At 37.0% G+C, this 20,536-nt stretch overlaps 1 protein-coding gene across 1 annotated transcript in view; it reads left to right on the forward strand.

Annotated features, from left to right (window-relative positions):
- The window catches only part of ACAD11 (acyl-CoA dehydrogenase family member 11), a 119,473-nt gene that overhangs the window by 81,072 nt on the left and 17,865 nt on the right, over positions 1-20,536 (forward strand). The window contains exons 14-17 of the mRNA XM_027545974.1: positions 13,035-13,101; positions 13,731-13,816; positions 15,569-15,640; positions 16,513-16,667. Of these exons, the coding sequence (XP_027401775.1) occupies positions 13,035-13,101; positions 13,731-13,816; positions 15,569-15,640; positions 16,513-16,667 (380 nt within the window). The remainder of the gene's footprint in view (positions 1-13,034; positions 13,102-13,730; positions 13,817-15,568; positions 15,641-16,512; positions 16,668-20,536) is intronic.

Here is a 20,536-nt window from a genome sequence, read left to right on the forward strand (position 1 = left end):
CAGATAGTGGAGTGCAGTTTATTAGACCAGCGGGCCCAAGGCAGAGTCTCCTCTTAGTCAAGGACCCCGACCAGCATTTGTGAAAATCTTTTATACCCCATGTGTACATGTCCGAACCCACCACCCCAAATTCCTTGAGACTTACATAAACCAAGGAAAATACAATCCAAATAACCCCATCATTCATGTGCTATGTGCTCATGTGCTCAAACAGTCAAACAATTAGCCAATAATCAATAAATCCAAGGTTACACTCCAATAGATACAGAAAAATTTATGGCCTGTCTGGAGGAAGGGGTGATAAGTGTATGTTTTCTCTTAGGTGATGAGTAACCTAGATACGATCTTCAAGGTTCCCCTGTCTGGAGGGGGTCTTATCCTTCTGTTGTTGTTTTCATAGGCACTAAACACAGAGTTCAGAGTCTATTGGAAAGGTGGCCGAGCATGATCAGCATGAACAGGCCTAAGATGGAATCCAGGCCCTTTGAATTCTTTCTTCAGCTCAGTGGTAAAGAATCAGCCTCCCAATGCAGGAGATGCAGGAAACGTAGGTTCGATCCCTGAGCAGGGAAGATTCCCTGGGGTAGGAAATGGCAACCCACTCCAGAATTGTTGTCTAGGGAATCCCATGAGCAGAGGAGCCTGGCAGGAGTCTAGGGAGTCAAAAAGAGTCAGACACAACTGAGCATACATGCACACCCTCTCTAGACTCTTTGGTCTTTCACTTTCTCTTACCTTTTATTCTTTTTTTTCCTTATGTATTTTGAGGCCAGGTGGAAGCAAACAAGCGACCTTCCACTAAATTCTTAGAATGATCTACAAGTTCCCACAAGGTCTGCCTCCATCCCTCATTACTTCTCTGACTTATTTCCTTTTACTCACCCCTTTCCTGGCTTATTCTGCCACACCAGCCTCCATGCTGTTTTGAAATGTACCAGGCACATTCCTTCTTAGGGCTTTTGTATTGACTCTTCAATCTGCCTGGAATGTGCTTTCTTTTAATATCCACACGGTTCACTCCCTCATGTCTTTCAAGTCTTTGTCCAATCACCACCTCCTCATTGAGGCAACCTCTGACTATTCTATTTAAAATATTGTCACAAAACAAATGAACAAGCATTAAACAAAACAGAAAGTTATAGATACAAACAAAAAACATATGTTTACCAGATGGGAGGAGGAAGACGGGGGGAAAGAAATAGGTGAGGGAGATTAAGAGATTACAAATTCTTAAGAAGGAATTACAAACTTCCAGTTGCAAAGTAAATGAATCATGGGGATGAAATGTACAGTGTGTATAGTCAATAAGTAATTTTTGTATGGTGGCATATCGTAACTAGATTTATCATAGTGGTCACTTGAAAATGTATAAAAATATCCAATCACTATGTCATATAATGGGAACTAATATAAAGTCATAGGTCAATTGTACTTTGAAAACAAGCAACCATTAAAAAAAAAGAGATCAGATATGTGGTTACCACAGGCAGGTGAGTGTGTATGTGCATGCTCAGTCACATCCAACTCTTTAATATCCATACTACATATTGAATTAATATTTTAGGGGAGGAGCTAAGATGGTGGAGGAGTAGGACAGGGAGAACACTTTCTCCCCCACAAATTCATCAAAAGAACATTTAAACGCCGAGTAAATTCCACAAAACAACTTCTGAATGCCGACAGAGGACATCAGGCACCCAGAAAAGCAACCCAAGTCTTCGAAACGAGATGTTTTATCAATGGTGCTATATAGGAGAAGTTTTGAAAAGACTGTAAAAATAGGACCGATAACTGGAAGCAGGAGGCTTAAGTCCAAATCCTGACTCCAGGGAACTCCTGACTCCAGGGAACATTAATTGACAGGAGCTTATCAAACACCTTCATACCTACACTGAAACCAAGCACCACACAAGGGCCAACAAGTTCCAGGGCAAGACATACCAAGACATCTCATAACTTATTACTGGACACTTCATTGCACTCCAGAGAGAAGAAATACAGCTCCACCCACCAGAACACCGACATGAGCTTCCCTAACCAAGAAACCTTGACAGGCCACTTGTACAAACCCACACACAGCGAGGAAACACCACAATAAAGAGAACTCCACAAACTGCCAGAATACAGAAAGGACACCCCAAACTCAGCAATTTAAACAAGATGAAGAGACAGAGGAATACCCAGCAGATAAAGGAACAGGATAAATGCCCACCAAACCAAACAAAAGAGGAAGAGATAGAGAATCTACCTGATAAAGAATTCCAAATAATAATAGTGAAATTGATCCAAAATCTTGAAACCAAAATGGAATCACAGATAAATAGCCTGGAGACAAGGATTGAGAAGATGCAAGAAACGTTTAACAAGGACCTAGAAGAAATAATATAGAGTCAATATATAATGAATAATGCAATAAATGAAATTAAAAACACTCTAGAGGCAACAAATAGTAGAATAACAGAGGCAGAAGATAGGAGTAGTGAATTAGAATGGTAGAAATAAATGAATTAGAGAGAAAAAAAGAAAAATGAATTAAAAGAAATGAGGACAATCTCAGAGACCTCCAGGACAATATTAAATGCTACAACATTCAAATCATAGGGGTCCCAGAAGAAGAAGACAAAAAGAAAGACCATGAGAAAATACTTGAGGAGATAATAGTTGAAAACTTCCCTAAAATGGGGAAGGAAATAATCACCCAAGTCCAAGAAACCCAGAGAGTCCCAAACAGGATAAACCCAAGGCGAAACACCCCAAGACATATATTAATCAAATTAACAAAGATCAAACACAAAGAACAAATATTAAAAGCAGCAAGGAAAAAAAAATAAAAGCAGCAAGGGAAAAACAACAAATAACACACAAGGTAATTCCCATAAGGATAACAGCTGATCTTTCAGTAGAAACTCTTCAAGCCAGGAGGGAATGGCAAGACATACTTAAAATGATGAAAGAAAATAACCTACAGCCCAGATTATTGTACCCAGCAAGGATCTCATTCAAATATGAAGGAGAAATCAAAAGCTTCTCAGACAAGCAAAAGCTGAGAGAATTCAGCACCACCAAACCAGCTCTCCAACAAATACTAAAGGATATTCTCTAGACAGGAAACACAAAAACGGTGTATAAATTCAAACCCAAAACAATAAAGTAAATGGCAACGGGATCATACTTATCAGTAATTACCTTAAACGTAAATGGGTTGAATGCCCCAACCAAAAGACAAAGACTGGTTGAATGGATACAAAAACAAGACCCCTACATATGCTGTCTACAAGAGACCCACCTCAAAACAGGGGACATATACAGACTGAAAGTGAAGGGCTGGAAAAAGATTTTCCATGCAAATAGGGACCAAAAGAAAGCAGGAGTACCAATACTCATATCAGATAAAATAGACTTTAAAACAAAGGCTGTGAAAAGAGACAAAGATGGTCACTACATAATGATCAAAGGATCAATCCAAGAAGAAGATATAACAATTATAAATATATATGCACCCAACACGGGAGCACTGCAATATGTAAGACAAATGCTAACAAGTATGAAAGGAGAAATTAACAATAACACAATAATAGTGGGAGACTTTAATACCCCACTCACACCTATGGATAGATCAACTAAACAGAAAATTAACAAGGAAACACAAACTTTAAATGATACAATAGACCAGTTAGACCTAATTGATATCTATAGGGCATTTCATCCCAAAACAATGAATTTCACCTTTTTCTCAAGCGCACATGGAACCTTCTCCAGGACAGATCACATCCTGGGCCATAAATCTAGCCTTGGTAAATTCAAAAAAATAGAAATCATTCCAAACATCTTCTCTGACCACAATGCAGTAAGAGTAGATCTCAATTACACAAGAAAAACTATTAAAAATTCCAACATATGGAGGCTGAACAACACGCTGCTGAATAACCAACAAATCACAGAAGAAATCAAAAAAGAAATAAAAATTTGCATAGAAACGAATGAAAATGAAAACACAACAACCCAAAACCTGTGGGACACTGTAAAAGCAGTCCTAAGGGGAAAGTTCATAGCAATACAAGCACACCTCAAGAAACAAGAAAAAAATCAAATAAATAACCTAACTCTACACCTAAAGCAACTAGAAAAGGAAGAAATGAAGAACCCCAGGGTTAGTAGAAGGAAAGAAATCTTAAAAATTAGGGCAGAAATAAATGCAAAAGAAACAAAAGAGACCATAGCAAAAATCAACAAAGCCAAAAGCTGGTTCTTTGAAAGGATAAATAAAATTGACAAACCATTAGCCAGACTCATCAAGAAACAAAGGGAGAAAAATCAAATCAATAAAATCAGAAATGAAAATGGAGAGATCACAACAGACAACACAGAAATGCAAAGGATCATAAGAGACTACTCTCAACAATTATATGCCAATAAAATGGACAACGGGGAAGAAATGGACAAATTCTTAGAAAAGTACAACTTTCCAACACTGGACCAGGAAGAAATAGAAAATCTTAACAGACCCATCACAAGCACGGAAATTGAAACTGTAATCAAAAATCTTCCAGCAAACAAAAGCCCAGGTCCAGATGGCTTTACAGCTGAATTCTACCAAAAATTTAGAGAAGAGCTAACACCTATCCTACTCAAACTCTTCCAGAAAATTGCAGAAAAAGGTAAACTTCCAAACTCATTCTATGAGGCCACCATTACCCTAATACCAAAACCGGACAAAGATCCCACAAAAAAAGAAAACTACAGGCCAATATCACCGATGAACATAGATGCAAAAATCCTTAACAAAATTCTAGCAATCAGAATCCAACAACACATTAAAAAGATCATACACCATAACCAAGTGGGCTTTATCCCAGGGATGCAAGGATTCTTCAATATCCGCAAATCAATCAATGTAATACCCCACATTAACAAATTGAAAAATAAAAACCATATGATTATCTCAATAGATGCAGAGAAAGCCTTTGACAAAATTCAACATCCATTTATGATAAAAACTCTCCAGAAAGCAGGAATAGAAGGAACATACCTCAACATAATAAAAGCTATATATGACAAACCCACAGCAAACATTATCCTCAATGGTGAAAAACTGAAAGCATTTTCTCTAAAGTCAGGAACAAGACAAGGGTGCCCACTTTCACCATTACTATTCAACATAGTTTTGGAAGTTTTGGCCACAGCAATCAGAGCAGAAAAAGAAATAAAAGGAATCCAAATTGGAAAAGAAGAAGTAAAACTCTCACTATTTGCAGATGACTCTACATAGAAAACCCTAAAGACTCCACCAGAAAATTACTAGAACTAATCAATGATTATAGTAAAGTTGCAGGATATAAAATCAACACACAGAAATCCCTTGCATTCCTATACAGTAATAATGAGAAAACAGAAAGAGAAATTAAGGAAACAATTCCATTCACCACTGCAACGGAAAGAATAAAATACTTAGGAATATATCTACCTAAAGAAACTAAAGACCTATATATAGAAAACTATAAAACACTGGTGAAAGAAATCAAAGAGGACACTAATAGATGGAGAAATATACCATGTTCATGGATTGGAAGAATCAATATAGTGAAAATGAGTATACTACCCAAAGCAATTTATAGATTCAATGCAATCCCTATCAAGCTACCAACAGTATTCTTCACAGAGCTAGAACAAATAATTTCACAATTTGTATGGAAATACAAAAAACCTCCAATAGCCAAAGCTATCTTGAGAAAGAAGAATGGAACTGGAGGAATCAACCTACCTGACTTCAGGCTCTACTACAAAGCCACAGTCATCAAGACAGTATGGTACTGGCACAAAGACAGAAATATAGATCAATGGAACAAAATAGAAAGCCCAGAGATAAATCCATGCACATATGGACACCTTATCTTTGACAAAGGAGGCAAGAATATACAATGGAGAAAAGACAATCTCTTTAACAAGTGGTGCTGGGAAAACTGGTCAACCACTTGTAAAAGAATGAAACTAGACCACTTTCTAACACCATACACAAAAATAAAATCAAAATGGATTAAAGATCTAAACATAAGACCAGAAACTATAAAACTCCTAGAGGAGAACATAGGCAAAACACTCTCCGACATACATCACAGCAGGATCTCTATGACCCATCTCCCAGAATATTGGAAATAAAAGCAAAAATAAACAAATGGGACCTAGTTAAACTTAAAAGCTTCTGCACAACAAAGGAAACTATTAGCAAGGTGAAAAGACAGCCTTCGGAATGGGAGAAAATAATAGCAAATGAAGCAACCGACAAACAACTAATCTCAAAAATATACAAGCAACTCCTACAGCTCAATTCCAGAAAAATAAATGACCCAATCAAAAAATGGGCCAAAGAACTAAATAGACATTTCTCCAAAGAAGACATACAGATGGCTAACAAACACATGAAAAGATGCTCAACATCACTCATTATCAGAGAAATGAAAATCAGAACCACTATGAGGTACCATTTCATGCCAGTCAGAATGGCTGCGATCCAAAAGTCTACAAGCAATAAATGCTGGAGAGGGTGTGGAGAAAAGGGAACCCTCTTACACTGTTGGTGGGAATGCAAACTAGTACAGCCACTATGGAGAACAGTGTGGAGATTCCTTAAAAATCTGGAAATAGAACTGCCTTATGATCCAGCAATCCCACTGCTGGGCATACACACTTAGGAAACCAGAAAGGAAAGAGACATGTGTACTCCAGTGTTCATCGCAGCACTGTTTATAATAGCCAGGGCATGGAAGCAACCTAGATGTCCCTCAGCAGATGAATGGATAAGAAAGCCATGGTACATATACACAATGGAGTATTACTCAGCCATTAAAAAGAATACATTTGAATCAGTTCTAATGAGGTGGATGAAACTGGAGCCTATTATACAGAGTGAAGTAAGCCAGAAAGAAAAACACCAATACAGTATACTAATGCATATATATGGAATTTAGAAAGATGGTAACAATAACCCTGTATACGAGACAGCAAAAGAGACACTGATGTATAGAACAGTCTTATGGACTCTGTGGGAGAGGGAGAGGGTGGGAAGATTTGGGAGAATGGCATTGAAACATGTATAATATCATGTATGAAATGAGTTGCCAGTCCAGGTTCGATGCACAATACTGGATGCTTGGGGCTGGTGCACTTGGACGACCCAGAGGGATGGTATGGGGAGGGAGGAGGGAGGAGGGTTCAGGATGGGGAACACATGTGTACCTGGGCAGATTCATTTCAATATTTGGCAAAACCAATATAATATTGTAAAGTTTAAAAATAAAATAAAATTTTAAAAAATGAATTACTGTTTTATATGATTTGGGGGGGTGGGGTTTTTTTGGGCAGGGGGGCATTGACCATGCTGCATGGCTTGTGGGATCTTGGTTCCCTCACCATGTATCAAACCCATGACTGCTACACTGGAAGTGTGGAGTCTTAACCACTGGATCACCAGAGAAGTCCTGTATATGAGTTTTTTACTTAGCATTTTTGCTTAACCATTTTCATGTTATGTCAAACTCCCTATAAATGACATTTTTAGTAGCTAAATAATATTTTGTTGTGTGGATTATCATAATTTGCCTTACTATTCAACTGTTATAAGATTTTTCTAGTGTTTTGCTTTTACAAATAATGTTATAGAGAGAATCTTTGGAGATGTAGTAGAAGATTGTACTTAATCTTATCTTACTGAGGGATTTTGAAGAATGGGACTAACCATGTCTAACTATCACTTTTCTTGTTACAACTAAAGATAGCATTCCATAGAATAATCTTAGAGTTCTTTCAAATCATTGCTTAGAATGTTTTCTTATTCTTTAAGAAGGGTTCCATTATATGCACACATCCATATAATTGTCTTCTGTTGGTGGATACTGATTTATGCCCAATTCTTTCCTCTCTCAGTTCATTCATGTGTGCTAAGTCACTTTAGTCATGTTTGAGTCTTTGTGACCCTATGAACGGTAGCCCACCAGGCTTCTCTGTCCATGGGACTCTCCAGGCAAGAATACTGGAGTGGGCTGCCATGCCCTTCTCCAGGGGATCTTCCCGACCCAGGGACTGAACCTGCATCTCTTATATCTCCTGCATTGGCAGGCGGGTTCTTTACCACTAGCAACACCTAGGAAGTTCAGAAGCAGCTACATCTGTAGGATAAATCTCAGAAGTTGAATAGGTGGATTAAGGACTAAGTGAATCTGTAATTTTGATGGATGTTGCCAAATTGTACTTCATAGGGATGGTATTACTTTGTACTCTCACCAGTAATGTATGAAAGTATCTGTTTCCCTAGAGCGTTGCCAGTTGGATGTCTTGTTCCACTACCATTTTGCTGTCTTAAAAAACTTGTAATTCAGTACCAGTTCAGTACCATTCCCCTTCTCTTGCCAACTGTATGTGAGATATTTTTCCTAAATTGTTGGGGTTTTTTGTTGTTGTTTGCTCTAGTTTTGTTTCTTTGTTGTTATCGTTTAGTTGCTAAATCGTGTCCGACTATTTGTGGCCCCATGAACAGTAGTCCACCAGACTCCTCTGTCCATGGTTGCCATTTCCTCCTCCAGATGATCTTCCTGACCCAGAGATTGAACTTGTGTCTTCTGCATTGGCAGGAAGATTCTTTACTGCTGAGCCACCAGGGAAGCCCAGTTTTGTTTCTTACTGTACAATAGTTTAATACAGATCAGCCAATCAGTCTTTCTCTTTTAATTTATTTTTTCTTTTTGGCCACACACAAGGATTGAACCTAGGCCGTTGGCAGTGAGAGCATGGATTCCTAGCCACTGAAGCACAAAAGAATTCCCACATTTATTATTTTTAAGGTTTAAAATTTCTTTTCCATTAAGAAATTTCATAGATACTAAATTGTTTTTTCTTTTAGTTTTTTTTATGTCTTGATTATTTAATTTTTTAAAAATTTCAATTCTGATCTATTTGGACCTGATTTTGATTCAAGTATATTTTGCAGCACTGATAGCATGTAACGTTTATAGAATACTTTTTAGATGTAAACCTTCCTAGAGGAAGAATAAGTGAATTTCAAAGGTTGTTTCCCCTATTAACAATAGCACATATAATCCAAGGGAACACATGAGATTTTCTTTTTTTTCCTTAGTGAAGTGAAGTAAAAGTTGCTCATTCATGTCCGACTCTTTGCAACCCCATGGACTATACAGTCCATGGAATTCTCCAGGCTAGAATACTGGAGTGGGTAGTATTTCCCTTCTCCAGGAGATCTCCCCAACCCAGGGATCTAACCCAGGGATCTAACCCAGGCCTCCCACATTGCAGGTGGAGTCTTTACCAGCTAAGCCACAAGGGAAGCCCACTTTTTTTTTTCCTTAACTGTACGATAAACATTTTTTTTTAACAAGTGGAAATTTCATTGTAAAATGTTCGTTAACACATAATTGTTTTTAAAATCTGCCTGCAATGTGGGAGACCCTGAAGAAGGGAATGGCTACCCACTCCAGTATTCTTCCCTGGAGAATGCCATGGACAGAGGAGCCTGGTGGGCTACGATCCACAGTGCACAAAGAGTCAGACACGACTGAGTGACTCACTCTTTCACTTTTCATTAGTATTAATGGTAAGACCAAATGAAGTTTATATATTTCACATCAGAAGTTCGATATTGGTAGAAATAACCTTGATGCTTTGTAAATGACTAATTGTACTTCATATTATATTATTGTTTATATCACTTTCCCTATGGTTGCAGACCATATCCATACTCAACAGTTATGTTTTTCTCCACCTGTCATATTTTCTTGTGTTATAGAATAATTTTGTTTGATAGTCATGTGGTTGTAAGAACGTGTGAAACTCATCAGCAAATATCAGGAAAATGTCCCTTTCAGCCTAACTTAATCCTGGCTCTTGAACAGTTTGAAATACCACACAGTCTGGATTAAAACCAAAATTATTTTATCTGTGCCATCTGTTTTCACTCTTGAAGGCCTGTGACACAGCAGATAAATATTTAAATGCTTTCTGATCTATTCAGATTTCCTTTAATATATTTAATTTTTGACATTTGGTATCCTGTCCATTAAGTAAAATAACATGAGAACAAAAACTCTTTAGAAGAAGGACATTTCAGCAGCTGCACCTGCCAAATTTTGCTTGTAGCTAAGATGAGATGATATATTTGTGTGAGGGTTTTCCCATTTTCTGAAACATCAAGGTTAAATCAAAATATTTCAAAATTTACAGCTTATGTATTCATCCTTACTTCCTCTATTTAATGACCCCCAAAAGGAGAGCCAATTTAGAAGTTTCACTTTTTTAGAATCTGAATTGTTTTCCATGTTAGATTGGGCAAAGCAGAATTGAAGAATTCTTTTCCTAGTTTCTTGAGTTTCATCAAAATTTACCTAATATCTGAAATCTGTTTAGGTACTTAAAGTTGTGGCAACAATTTTTCATAATAAAAAGAGCAGGACAAGAAATCCTATTGGGAAATATTAGAGAAAAAATATGGAATTAGAAAAGGAGTGCTTTCAGTTAGAGTTTAAGGGAATTATAGAGAAGAGTTTACTTTTGAAGGATTGAGATCCATGAATCCTTAAAAGATGTACCCAAAGTGGTTTTGATTATCAGGATAAAGTGGACAAAGAAAAGATCTCTAATGAAATGAACCCCAAGTCATACCATTATGTCCTAATCTGATTTTTAGACGTACACCCACCAAGGAGACAATGTGTTATATAGGGCAAGTGGCCTGACTCTTCATTCTTAGAGCCTCAAATCTTCCCACAAGTAAAACCTAAGAAACTGCAAGTGGGAAAATATCCAGTTGAAAAATTAAAAATAAGCCTTTCTGGAAAAGATTCTTTTGTCTATAATTTCTAGAAAAAATCAAAGCATGATTGCATAACATTGCAGAACCGGAGTCAATCAAGGATAAAAAAATTCCCTCTGCTCAGTGCTTTCAGATAAGAAATTTCCATTAATATCCACATTGAAATTTAACTTTTATCATCTACTGTTTGAATCATCCTAATGTTTTTTGGGTTGATCCTCAGAATTGTGGAATTCATTTTCTCTGTATTAGCACCTGTAAAAATCAGAAAGACACACTTATGTAAAAATAACTAAACAATTTGTAAAGTCAAACATGGTTCAATAAATGAGGATAGTCAAATGGACTCAACATCAAGAGTATAACATCTGAGATTTTTAAAACTTAATTTTGAGATATGTGAGTGGGGAAATCTTTTTTCACTAAAATCTGGAAGATGTAGCAGCTGATACATCCTTCTTATAAAGAGTCCTTTCAGAACTGATTGAAAAAAAATAGTATCCATTAAATTTGAAAAAACCCAAATTAGAGCTTTGGTTTTAAAACAATTGTATTTTAACTTTAACCGTATTTTACTTTACATGTATAATTCACAATATAGAATAATTGAGGGGAATAGAATGGTAAGCTTTTGGTTTTATTGATTTACAATTTTTTAAACTTCTAAGATTCCTAATTCTGCCTCTTATGTGATCATATTTTGAGGTGATCATTGCATTTCTAAAACTTTAACTGACACTAATGATAGGTACCTGATTTAAGAAACCATCACATGAGAGAAGTGAAAACCTGGTTTTGGCAAAGTTTTAAAAACTCTAGGGGAGTGCCATTTCTGGTGTGGTGGATTAAGCACCTAAGATTGACCTTCTCACAGATAACAACTAAAAAACTACAAAAAATAACTACCTGAAGAGTCTGTAGAGTGACCAAAGACAGGCTGATTTTGTAGCAGAGTCAGAATTTAGAAGATGAGATGGACTCAAGGTCTCATTTTAAGAATTTGGCCGAAGGACTCAATGCGGTGTGAGAATGCTGAAACTTCTCTAGATAATGCAGGTCTTTGTGTCCTAAGGAACTAGAGGATAGTGAGGCAGCCATTGCTCCCAGAAAAATGATAGAGTAGGGTGAGACTGCAAGAAAGGAGGAAACAGGAGCAAGAGAGCTCTGTTTCCTGTGTAAGCTTTGCCCAAGTCTCTGGCTTACTCATGAATCAAAGTGATTCACAAGGCAGACTCAAAGCACCTTGCAGCTAAATGAAAGAGCTCAAGTATTGAAATGTGGCCTCTCATTCACCTTAACTGAGACAGACTCTGCAGTTTGACTCTACCTAGGTTAATTGCCTCTTAAAACAATAACATTAACCGTCTTCAGAGAGAGAGAACAGAATCCAGAGTCTTCAAAACAAAGCAATCATTATGTCCAGAATAAAATGGAAAATTATTCATTAAATGAAGAAGCAAGAAAACATGATTCACTTTCAGGGCACCAACCTTGCTTCATCCCTATTCCCATTTCCTCCTCTGCACATATTGTTTTGAAATAAATCCCAGATATCACATTATGTCTCTCATGAACATTTCAGTGTGCATCTCAATAAGAGCTCTTTTAAAAATGTAACCATAATGTCGTTAGCACACCTAAAATTACTTAATATCATTACATATCCAGTAAGTATTCAAATTTCTAATTGTTTGTAGATGGATTAATGCTTTTCAGTTTGTTTAATTGAAACAGACTCACCCTCATCCAACTCCATGGCTGGGGAAACTAAGTCTTTCTCAGTCACTGGTTGTGGAGTAAATATTGTGAGTTTGGTACTGTTGTCCATAGGTCAGAGAATATGAGATCTAAACAGGAGGAAATACGTTAGAAGTTCATAGTCTTTCTAGCATGCTGATGTTTGAAATGGTATGAATGGGAGAGCCATCACTTTGTCTTAAGGGCTGCAGTTCTTTCATGGCTTCTTTGACTTCTGGTTATTTTCATGCAGCAGTTATCACTGAAAAAGTCCATTCTAGGCCTAAGTTAGTCAATTTTCTTGAGTGCTATACAGTTTTGTACATAAGGATATCTTTTTTTAATGATCAAGGGCTTTCTTCCTATATGTTTGTTTGTTTTTCCAGAGGTAAACTTAGAAAGATTAGAACCTTTAGTGTGAAATGTCAGACTAAAAATTTCTTTTTATGATGTATTCTTTTCTTTGTCTCTCTGGTTTTAGGAGCTGGGAATCCAAAGTGCAAAATTGCAATTGTTATGGGAAGAATTAACAATAACTCTGAAACCAGGTAATAAAACAATAGTGATTGAGAAATCTATGAGGAATAAGAGTCAGTCTTTTTTTGTACTCAATTTACTTAAAATTCACTATTTAATCTCATAAATTATAATAATATAAAGTATATTATGATATTAAATGTCATATGTCTGTTGTTTCACAATTACTTTGCTAAAGATATATTTAGAAAACATTTTAGGAAGTGTTGGTATACATTCTTCACTGTGAAATTTCCTGTTTTAAAAAGTGTTGCTGAATTCTCAAAGCTGTTTGGATCCAATTATAAGATATATAAACTTTTTCAAAACTGTCTGTAAGTAATTAACTGATTAGATATTTAGATCCAAGGCAATAATCTTGAAATGTTTAATATATTAAATATCAGTTCCCAGTTACCATTCTGAGCAAGGAGAAGCCTCAATTAAATAACTTTCACATATTTTCAAATCATTGTTATTCCAGATCACAGGCTGCATCTGAATGTATTTAATGATTTTTATACAATTCCTATTCCAGACATCATTACTTACATGATTACATGAAAGCAACAATGAAAAGATGACAGTTGAGTCTCCACCTAACATCTGTTTTATTTTTCCACTTAGCAAACTTCCTAACCTCTACTTTTCTTTTGACCAGACACAAACAACACAGCATGATTCTTGTTCCTATCAACACACCTGGAGTAGAAATAATAAGGCCCTTGACAGTTTTTGGCTACCTGGGTAAGTATTCAATCAACTTGTCTGTGTATTTGCAAGTAGAAAACCTAGAATATGCAATAACTCTGAAGGAAATAGATAACATTTTAGTGCATGAGATGGATTCTTAGAAATCCTTTGATCCTTAGTATAAATTACCAGTGGAGTTCAGAATAGAACAAATGAAAAGAGAGGTGGTGCAGCATTCTACCACATTTTTTCTGGTTTGGGGAAAGGGCAAACTGGCATTTAAGGCATAGCAACTGAGGAAGGGTTAATGAAATAGATGTGAAAAATTAAGTATCTCATAGTAATACTCATTTTTAACTTTCTTAATCAACCTACAAGAGTTAATAAGCAAAGGGTTTTGAATGATTTGAATGCAGAACTTTTCCTTCCTCTGTCCTTGGGTGGAATGTCTAAGAAGCAAGGATACTTTTACTCAGTCTCATGTTCACTGTTTCCTTGCTGCTCAGGTTTCTCACTCTGCAAGTATTTGTTGAGCACTCAACCCACTCCAGTATTCTTGCCTGGATAATCCCACGGACAAAGGAGCCTGGCAGGCTACAGTCCATATGGTTGCAAAGAGTCGGACATGACTGAAACGACTTAACACGCACGCACACGCACAAGCAGTGTTACAGGTGCTTAGAATACAATAGTGAACACAGGAAACAAAGATCTCTGCCCTTGTGGAGCTTACTTGCTGGGGGACAGAGACAGAGGATAAATACAGACATGTAAATAAGCTAGGTAGCTGTCAGCAAATGATAAATGTTATAAAAAAGTTTACTGAACTTTAGGTTTTGTGGTGACCCTGGCTTTCTCTTTATTGTTAAATGTGGCTAATGCAAATATTCAAGAGGTGGATTACTTTTTGTAGGTTGCAGCTAGAAAATGTACCCACAGGTTAAGTGGTTGGGTTGTAGAACAACAGCCTAAAAGACTGTTGGTTGGCTAATAATGTTGGTTGGCTATTAATTCCCACCATTGTAGAGCCTATGTTTCAAATTTCAGTAGGACAGTTTCACCAACATCTCTCCAACTCCCTGTGCCAAGGCCAAAAGAAATAATGTGGACAGAGTTGATTATTAATGTCTGTTCTGACAGGAAAAGGGTGTGGAGTTAACTGGAGATTATCTCCAGAACTTGGCAAGGAGGAAGGATGATATAAAGACAAAGTGTGGATGTGTTCCCAGTCTCTGTCACATGCCCGCGTTTTCAAGAGGCAAACAAGCCTAGACTGGAAGCAAATATACTTGCACGTCCAGCCTTGGCTTTGTCTCTAATGCTAAACCTGCTCTGTTCCTTCGAGCAGGTTCTTCACATCTTTAGGCATTGGTTTCCACAGTAATAAAATAAGAATTACATAATTCACTTGCAAATTTTGAACCATTGGAACCTTTTTTATTTTCCCAAGCAAAATTTTCTTTGGAAGCCTGTATATTAAAAATTTTAAAGAAGAAGCAATAATAAAACAATAATAAGATGATCTAATTTGAGCTATGGAGCCATCTTCTTTTTCACAGCTCTACAATTTCAGAAAATCCATTCAGAAACCTCTGGATGAAATGATATCTAAAATCTCTTAAAATTTCTTAAACAGTTGATAAGTTTTTTGGGCTGCACAGCACTGGGGGTTCAGGGCTCAGATCTACCTAGAAATGTCTGACATATGAGGCCTTTAAATTCCAGTGTCTTCAGTAGATTAATTATCTCTGACTACCTTTTTGTCACCTCGTTTTGTTCTCTAAAATCTTATTCTCTATTTCATAGATAATTTCCATGGAGGACATTTTGAGATCCACTTTAATCAAGTGCGAGTTCCTGCCACCAATTTAATACTAGGTGAGATAAATTGAACAAATGATTCTCTAGTAATTAAAAAATATATATTTTCAGGTCAAAATCTGAAAAAGATGTGAAGTCTACCATAATTTAGATACTTTCCTTCTTGTTTACTCCATTTATAAGGGAAAATTATTTCCTTTGGTAATAATAACAATAACAATAATAAGGTTTTATTTAAGTATTTGATGTGGTGTCACATCAATTGAAAACATAGCTAAATACAAAAATTATACAATTTGGAGCAACATACTTTTTCCTAAAACATGATCCTCAAGCCTCTACTTGTTTTAATAAAACCTCAGTAGTTTCTGAACATTGTATTCCTTGAATGACTTCATCCTCTTGCTTGTTGGAATCCTACCCAACCTTCAAGGAACATCTCTGATGCCACCTCTTTCAAGAAGTTTCTTGTACTCCTCATCTCATCCATTCAATAAGCCCCTGATCCTGCCAGGCCCTCAGGTTACCATTGATGAACAAACACCTTTCCCTCCTATGCCTTTCTTGTCCTTCTCCATATCCCTTATCCCTAGCATCCTTGCCCCTCTTCTAGTTTCTGAACTCAGGACTGTGTCTTATCTACCTTGGTAACCATTGCAACACTAACAAAATAACTTATGCAGAGTAGGTACTGAAGAGACCTACTTCAGATCAGTTCTTGAATCTGATCCAAGTTTTTAATGATGGTGGTTTACATTTCTATGTATTAGAAATCAAAGTTCCATAAATGTATAGTGGACCTGATTACAGAACTTACTTTTTTCCTACCGGAATGCCATTTTTATTGAGGATAGTTCATTATTTTCTCAGGATTTGTGTAAATAACAAAAGAAATAGGCTGTGGTCATGTTCTCCTTTCTTTCTCACAGGTGAAGGTAGGGGATTTGAAATTGCCCAAGGCCGGCTTGGACCTGGCAGAATCCACCACTGTATGAGAACGATAGGTCTGGCTGAACGTGCTTTACAGATCATGTGTGAACGAGCAAACCAAAGGGTGGCCTTTAAGAAGAAGCTTTGTTCACATGTAAGAGTAATTACTTATTTGAATTTATTGTAGCCCAATGCACTATACTAACCTTTAACCAAAATAACATTATTTGGTCAGAAAGAGATTTCCTCTGCATAAACAAGGTGATTCTTTTCCACAAAATATATTTATTTGTAATCTGTATTTAAATGTAGTCTGATGATGTGGATGGACCTAGAGACTGTCATACAGAGTTAAGTCAGAAAGAGACAAACAAATATCATATAATATTCCACATATGATTCCACTTATATGTAAAATTAGAAAATGATACAGGTGAACTTATTTGCAAAGCAGAAATAGAGACACAGAGGTAGAGAACAAACATGGATACCAAGGGGGGACAGGGCAGGATGAATAGGAGGGTTGGGATTGACATATATACACTACTATGTATAAAATAGGCTGTGATCACTGACCTAGAGCCAGACATCCTGGAGTGTGAAGTCAAGTGGGCCTTAGAAAGCATCACTACAAACAAAGCTAGTGGAGGTGATAAAATTCTAGTTGAGCTATTCCAAATCCTGAAAGATGATGCTGTGAAAGTGCTGCACTCAACATGCCAGCAAATTTGGAAAACTCAGCAGTGGCCACAGGACTGGAAAAGGTCAGTTTTCATTCCAATCCCAAAGAAAGGCAATGCCAAAGAATGCTCAAACTACTGCACAATTGCACTCATCTCACACGCTAGTAAAGTAATGCTCAAAATTCTCCAAGTCAGGCTTCAGCAATATGTGAACCGTGAACTTGCAGATGTTCAAGCTGGTTTTAGAAAAGGCAGAGGAACCAGAGATCAAATTGCCAACATCCGCTGGATCATGGAAGAAGCAAGAGAGTTCCAGAAAAACATTTATTTCTGCTTTGTTGATTATGCCAAAGCCTTTGACTGTGTGGATCACAATCAACTGTGGAAAATTCTGAAAGAGATGGGAATACCAGACCACCTGATCTGCCTCTTGAGAAACCTGTATGCAGGTCAGGAAGCAACAGTTAGAACTGGACATGGAACAACAGACTGGTTCCAAATAGGAAAAGGAGTACATCAAGGCTGTATATTGTCACCCTGTTTATTTAACTTATATGCAGAGTACATCATGAGAAACACTGGACTGGAAGAAGCACAAGCTGGAATCAAGATTGCTGGAAGAAATATCAATAACCTCAGATATGCAGATGACACCACCCTTATGGCATAAAGTGAAGAGGAACTAAAAAGCCTCTTAATGAAAGTGAAAGAGGAGAGTGAAAAAGTTGGCTTAAAACTCAACATTCAGAAAACGAAGATCATGGCATCCGGTCCCATCACTTCATGGGAAATAGATGGGGAAACAGTGGAAACAGTGCCAGAGTTTATTTTTGGGGGCTCCAAAATCACTGCAGATGGTGACTGCAGCCAGGAAATTAAAAGACGCTTAGTCCTTGGAAGGAAAGTTATGACCAACCTAGATAGCATATTGAAAAGCAGAGACATTACTTTGCCAACAAAGGTCCGTCTAGTGAAGGCTATGGTTTTTCTTGTGGTCATGTATGGATGTGAGAGTTGGACTGTGAAGAAGGCTGAGCACTGAAGAATTGATGCTTTTGAACTGTGGTGTTGGAGAAGACTCTTGAGAGTCCCTTGGACTGCAAGGAGATCCAACCAGTCCATTCTGAAGGAGATCAGCCCTGGGATTTCTTTGGAAGGAATGATGCTAAAGCTGAAACTCCAGTACTTTGGCCACCTCATGCAAAGAGTTGACTCATTAGAAAAGACTCTGATGCTGGGAGGGATTGGGGGCAAGAGGAGAAGGGGATGACAGAGGATGAGATGGCTGGATGGCATCACTGACTCGATGGATGTGAGTCTGAGTGAACTCCGGGAGTTGGTGATGGACAGGGAGGCCTGGCGTGCTGCGATTCACGGGGTCGCAAAGAGTCGGACACGACTGAGCAACTGATCTGATCTGATCTGAATGAGAACCTTCTGTATAGCACAAGGGACTCAGTGCTCTGTGGTGACCTAAATAGGAAGGAAATCCAAAAAAGAGGGGATATATGTATACATATAGCTGATTCACTTTGGTACAACAGAAACTAACACAACATTGTAAAGCAACTATATTCCAATAAAAATTAATGAAAAATCCTAAGATTCAAGCTATATGTGAATATATATAGGTTGATGAGAGATAGTTATCTTTGTGCAAGATTCAAGCTATATGTGAATATATATATATAGGCTGATGAGAGATAGTTATCTTTGTGCAAGATTTAATCATTCCTTAAGTGCTTCAACACCTCAGCACACAAAGTGTCGATAATTTGTTCGACTTTCCGGTTCTCATTCTCTAGAGAACTTCATACAGTAGCCCTCTCTGTGGACATGAGAGGGCTGTTTTAAGGAAGAAGGAAGCCTTATTCTTTGGCTCTGTGGAGGAATTAAGACAGATAAGTGGAGAAATACAGGAAAATAGTGCAAAACTCAGTGAAAGAAGAGATCTAAAAATGGAAAGGACTGCTTTATAAAGAAGTGAGCTCCCTGTTGCTGGAGAAATGCAAGTAGAAATGGGACCAGCATTAGCTGGGGTGTTCATGATATTTTGAATTTTCATCTCTAAGTTATGTACTACTGAGCCTATTGTTTACGAAGAACAATACTTACATCCAGGCACTATAATCCAAATTAGAAAATATTTATCAAGAGGAAAAGATGCTACCATATCAGACTTCCTTGCTTATAATAAATATTCAAAGGAGCTTTAAGCTGAAATGGAAAACTTCTTAAGAGCAATGAGATAGCCAAATCATCCCCTTAACAGCCCTTCTAAGAAGGTGAGAAAAATTATTATTGAATATTTAATACTTAAGATTACTAACATGTACTGTTAGGTCAAACTTGTAGTGGTAAATTGTATCCATGTTTGCTGGACATGTATATTTTAGTACATTTTATAAGATTGTCTCAACTGTACTTTACAAGGAGTTATAAAGTTCATTTGTGACAAACTTATAAAAATTTTACAGTATATTTTTTATCATGAATTGTTATAGGCCATGCTTTCTTTTTTGTGAAATATTATTTAGCAAATCTATGACTAAGTTATAACATTGTTCTTATGAAAAAATATAGCCTGCTTTATGGCACATACCTGGGAATAATTTGTAGAAGAACCCTTTTAGTAAACAGTAAGGGCAAGTGTTCAACTGTTGGATGGGCACTGTAGAAGGTAAAATGATACGAAAGTTTGAGGCTATAAATACAACTCCACGATGCTGCTGGAGTAAGAGCTAAAGAGTTGTTCATGGCATCAAATGTCATTTCATGAACATTTCTCTTCTCAAAATTGCCACCCAAACCCCAAGCAGGGTGCAAGGAGGAACAGAAAGGTTAACCTACAGGCATCTTGAACACACAAAAGCACTCTCCTTAAGTGCTGCTTTCATGACAGATGTTTTAATACTGTGCTAAAGAGAAATTTCTTTTCCACTTTGTAAACTTAATGTAGCAAGCATAACAAGCCTGGGCTTTTCAAAAATATTCCTCCCTTCTCTGAAAGCCTCTTGCATTTGGCATAATGGAAATTATCTGGCAAGAGCTAAGAGATGTGTGAACAGGTCAAATAAAAATCTGGGCTAGCTTTTTTTTTCTTTTTTAATTTGTCAAAGTAACATTCTACTTCCCTGAATTTGGAGATCCTTTCCAGCTGCCTTCTAATTTATTCCAGGCACTAAAGAAAAAAGTTCTTTATCAAAGTTCTCTCCTAGTAAATAAATCTGGCGCCTTCTTAGAGCACCCATTTAATTCTTTTTAGAAATTCTAGGGCCTGTAGAGACCCACCTAAGACCACTTCCTTTATTCTAATGCTAAGAAGTAATTGCTTATGGTG

The sequence above is a fragment of the Bos indicus x Bos taurus genome, chromosome 1, assembly GCF_003369695.1.
Source record: "Bos indicus x Bos taurus breed Angus x Brahman F1 hybrid chromosome 1, Bos_hybrid_MaternalHap_v2.0, whole genome shotgun sequence".
Lineage (NCBI taxonomy): Eukaryota > Metazoa > Chordata > Mammalia > Artiodactyla > Bovidae > Bos > Bos indicus x Bos taurus.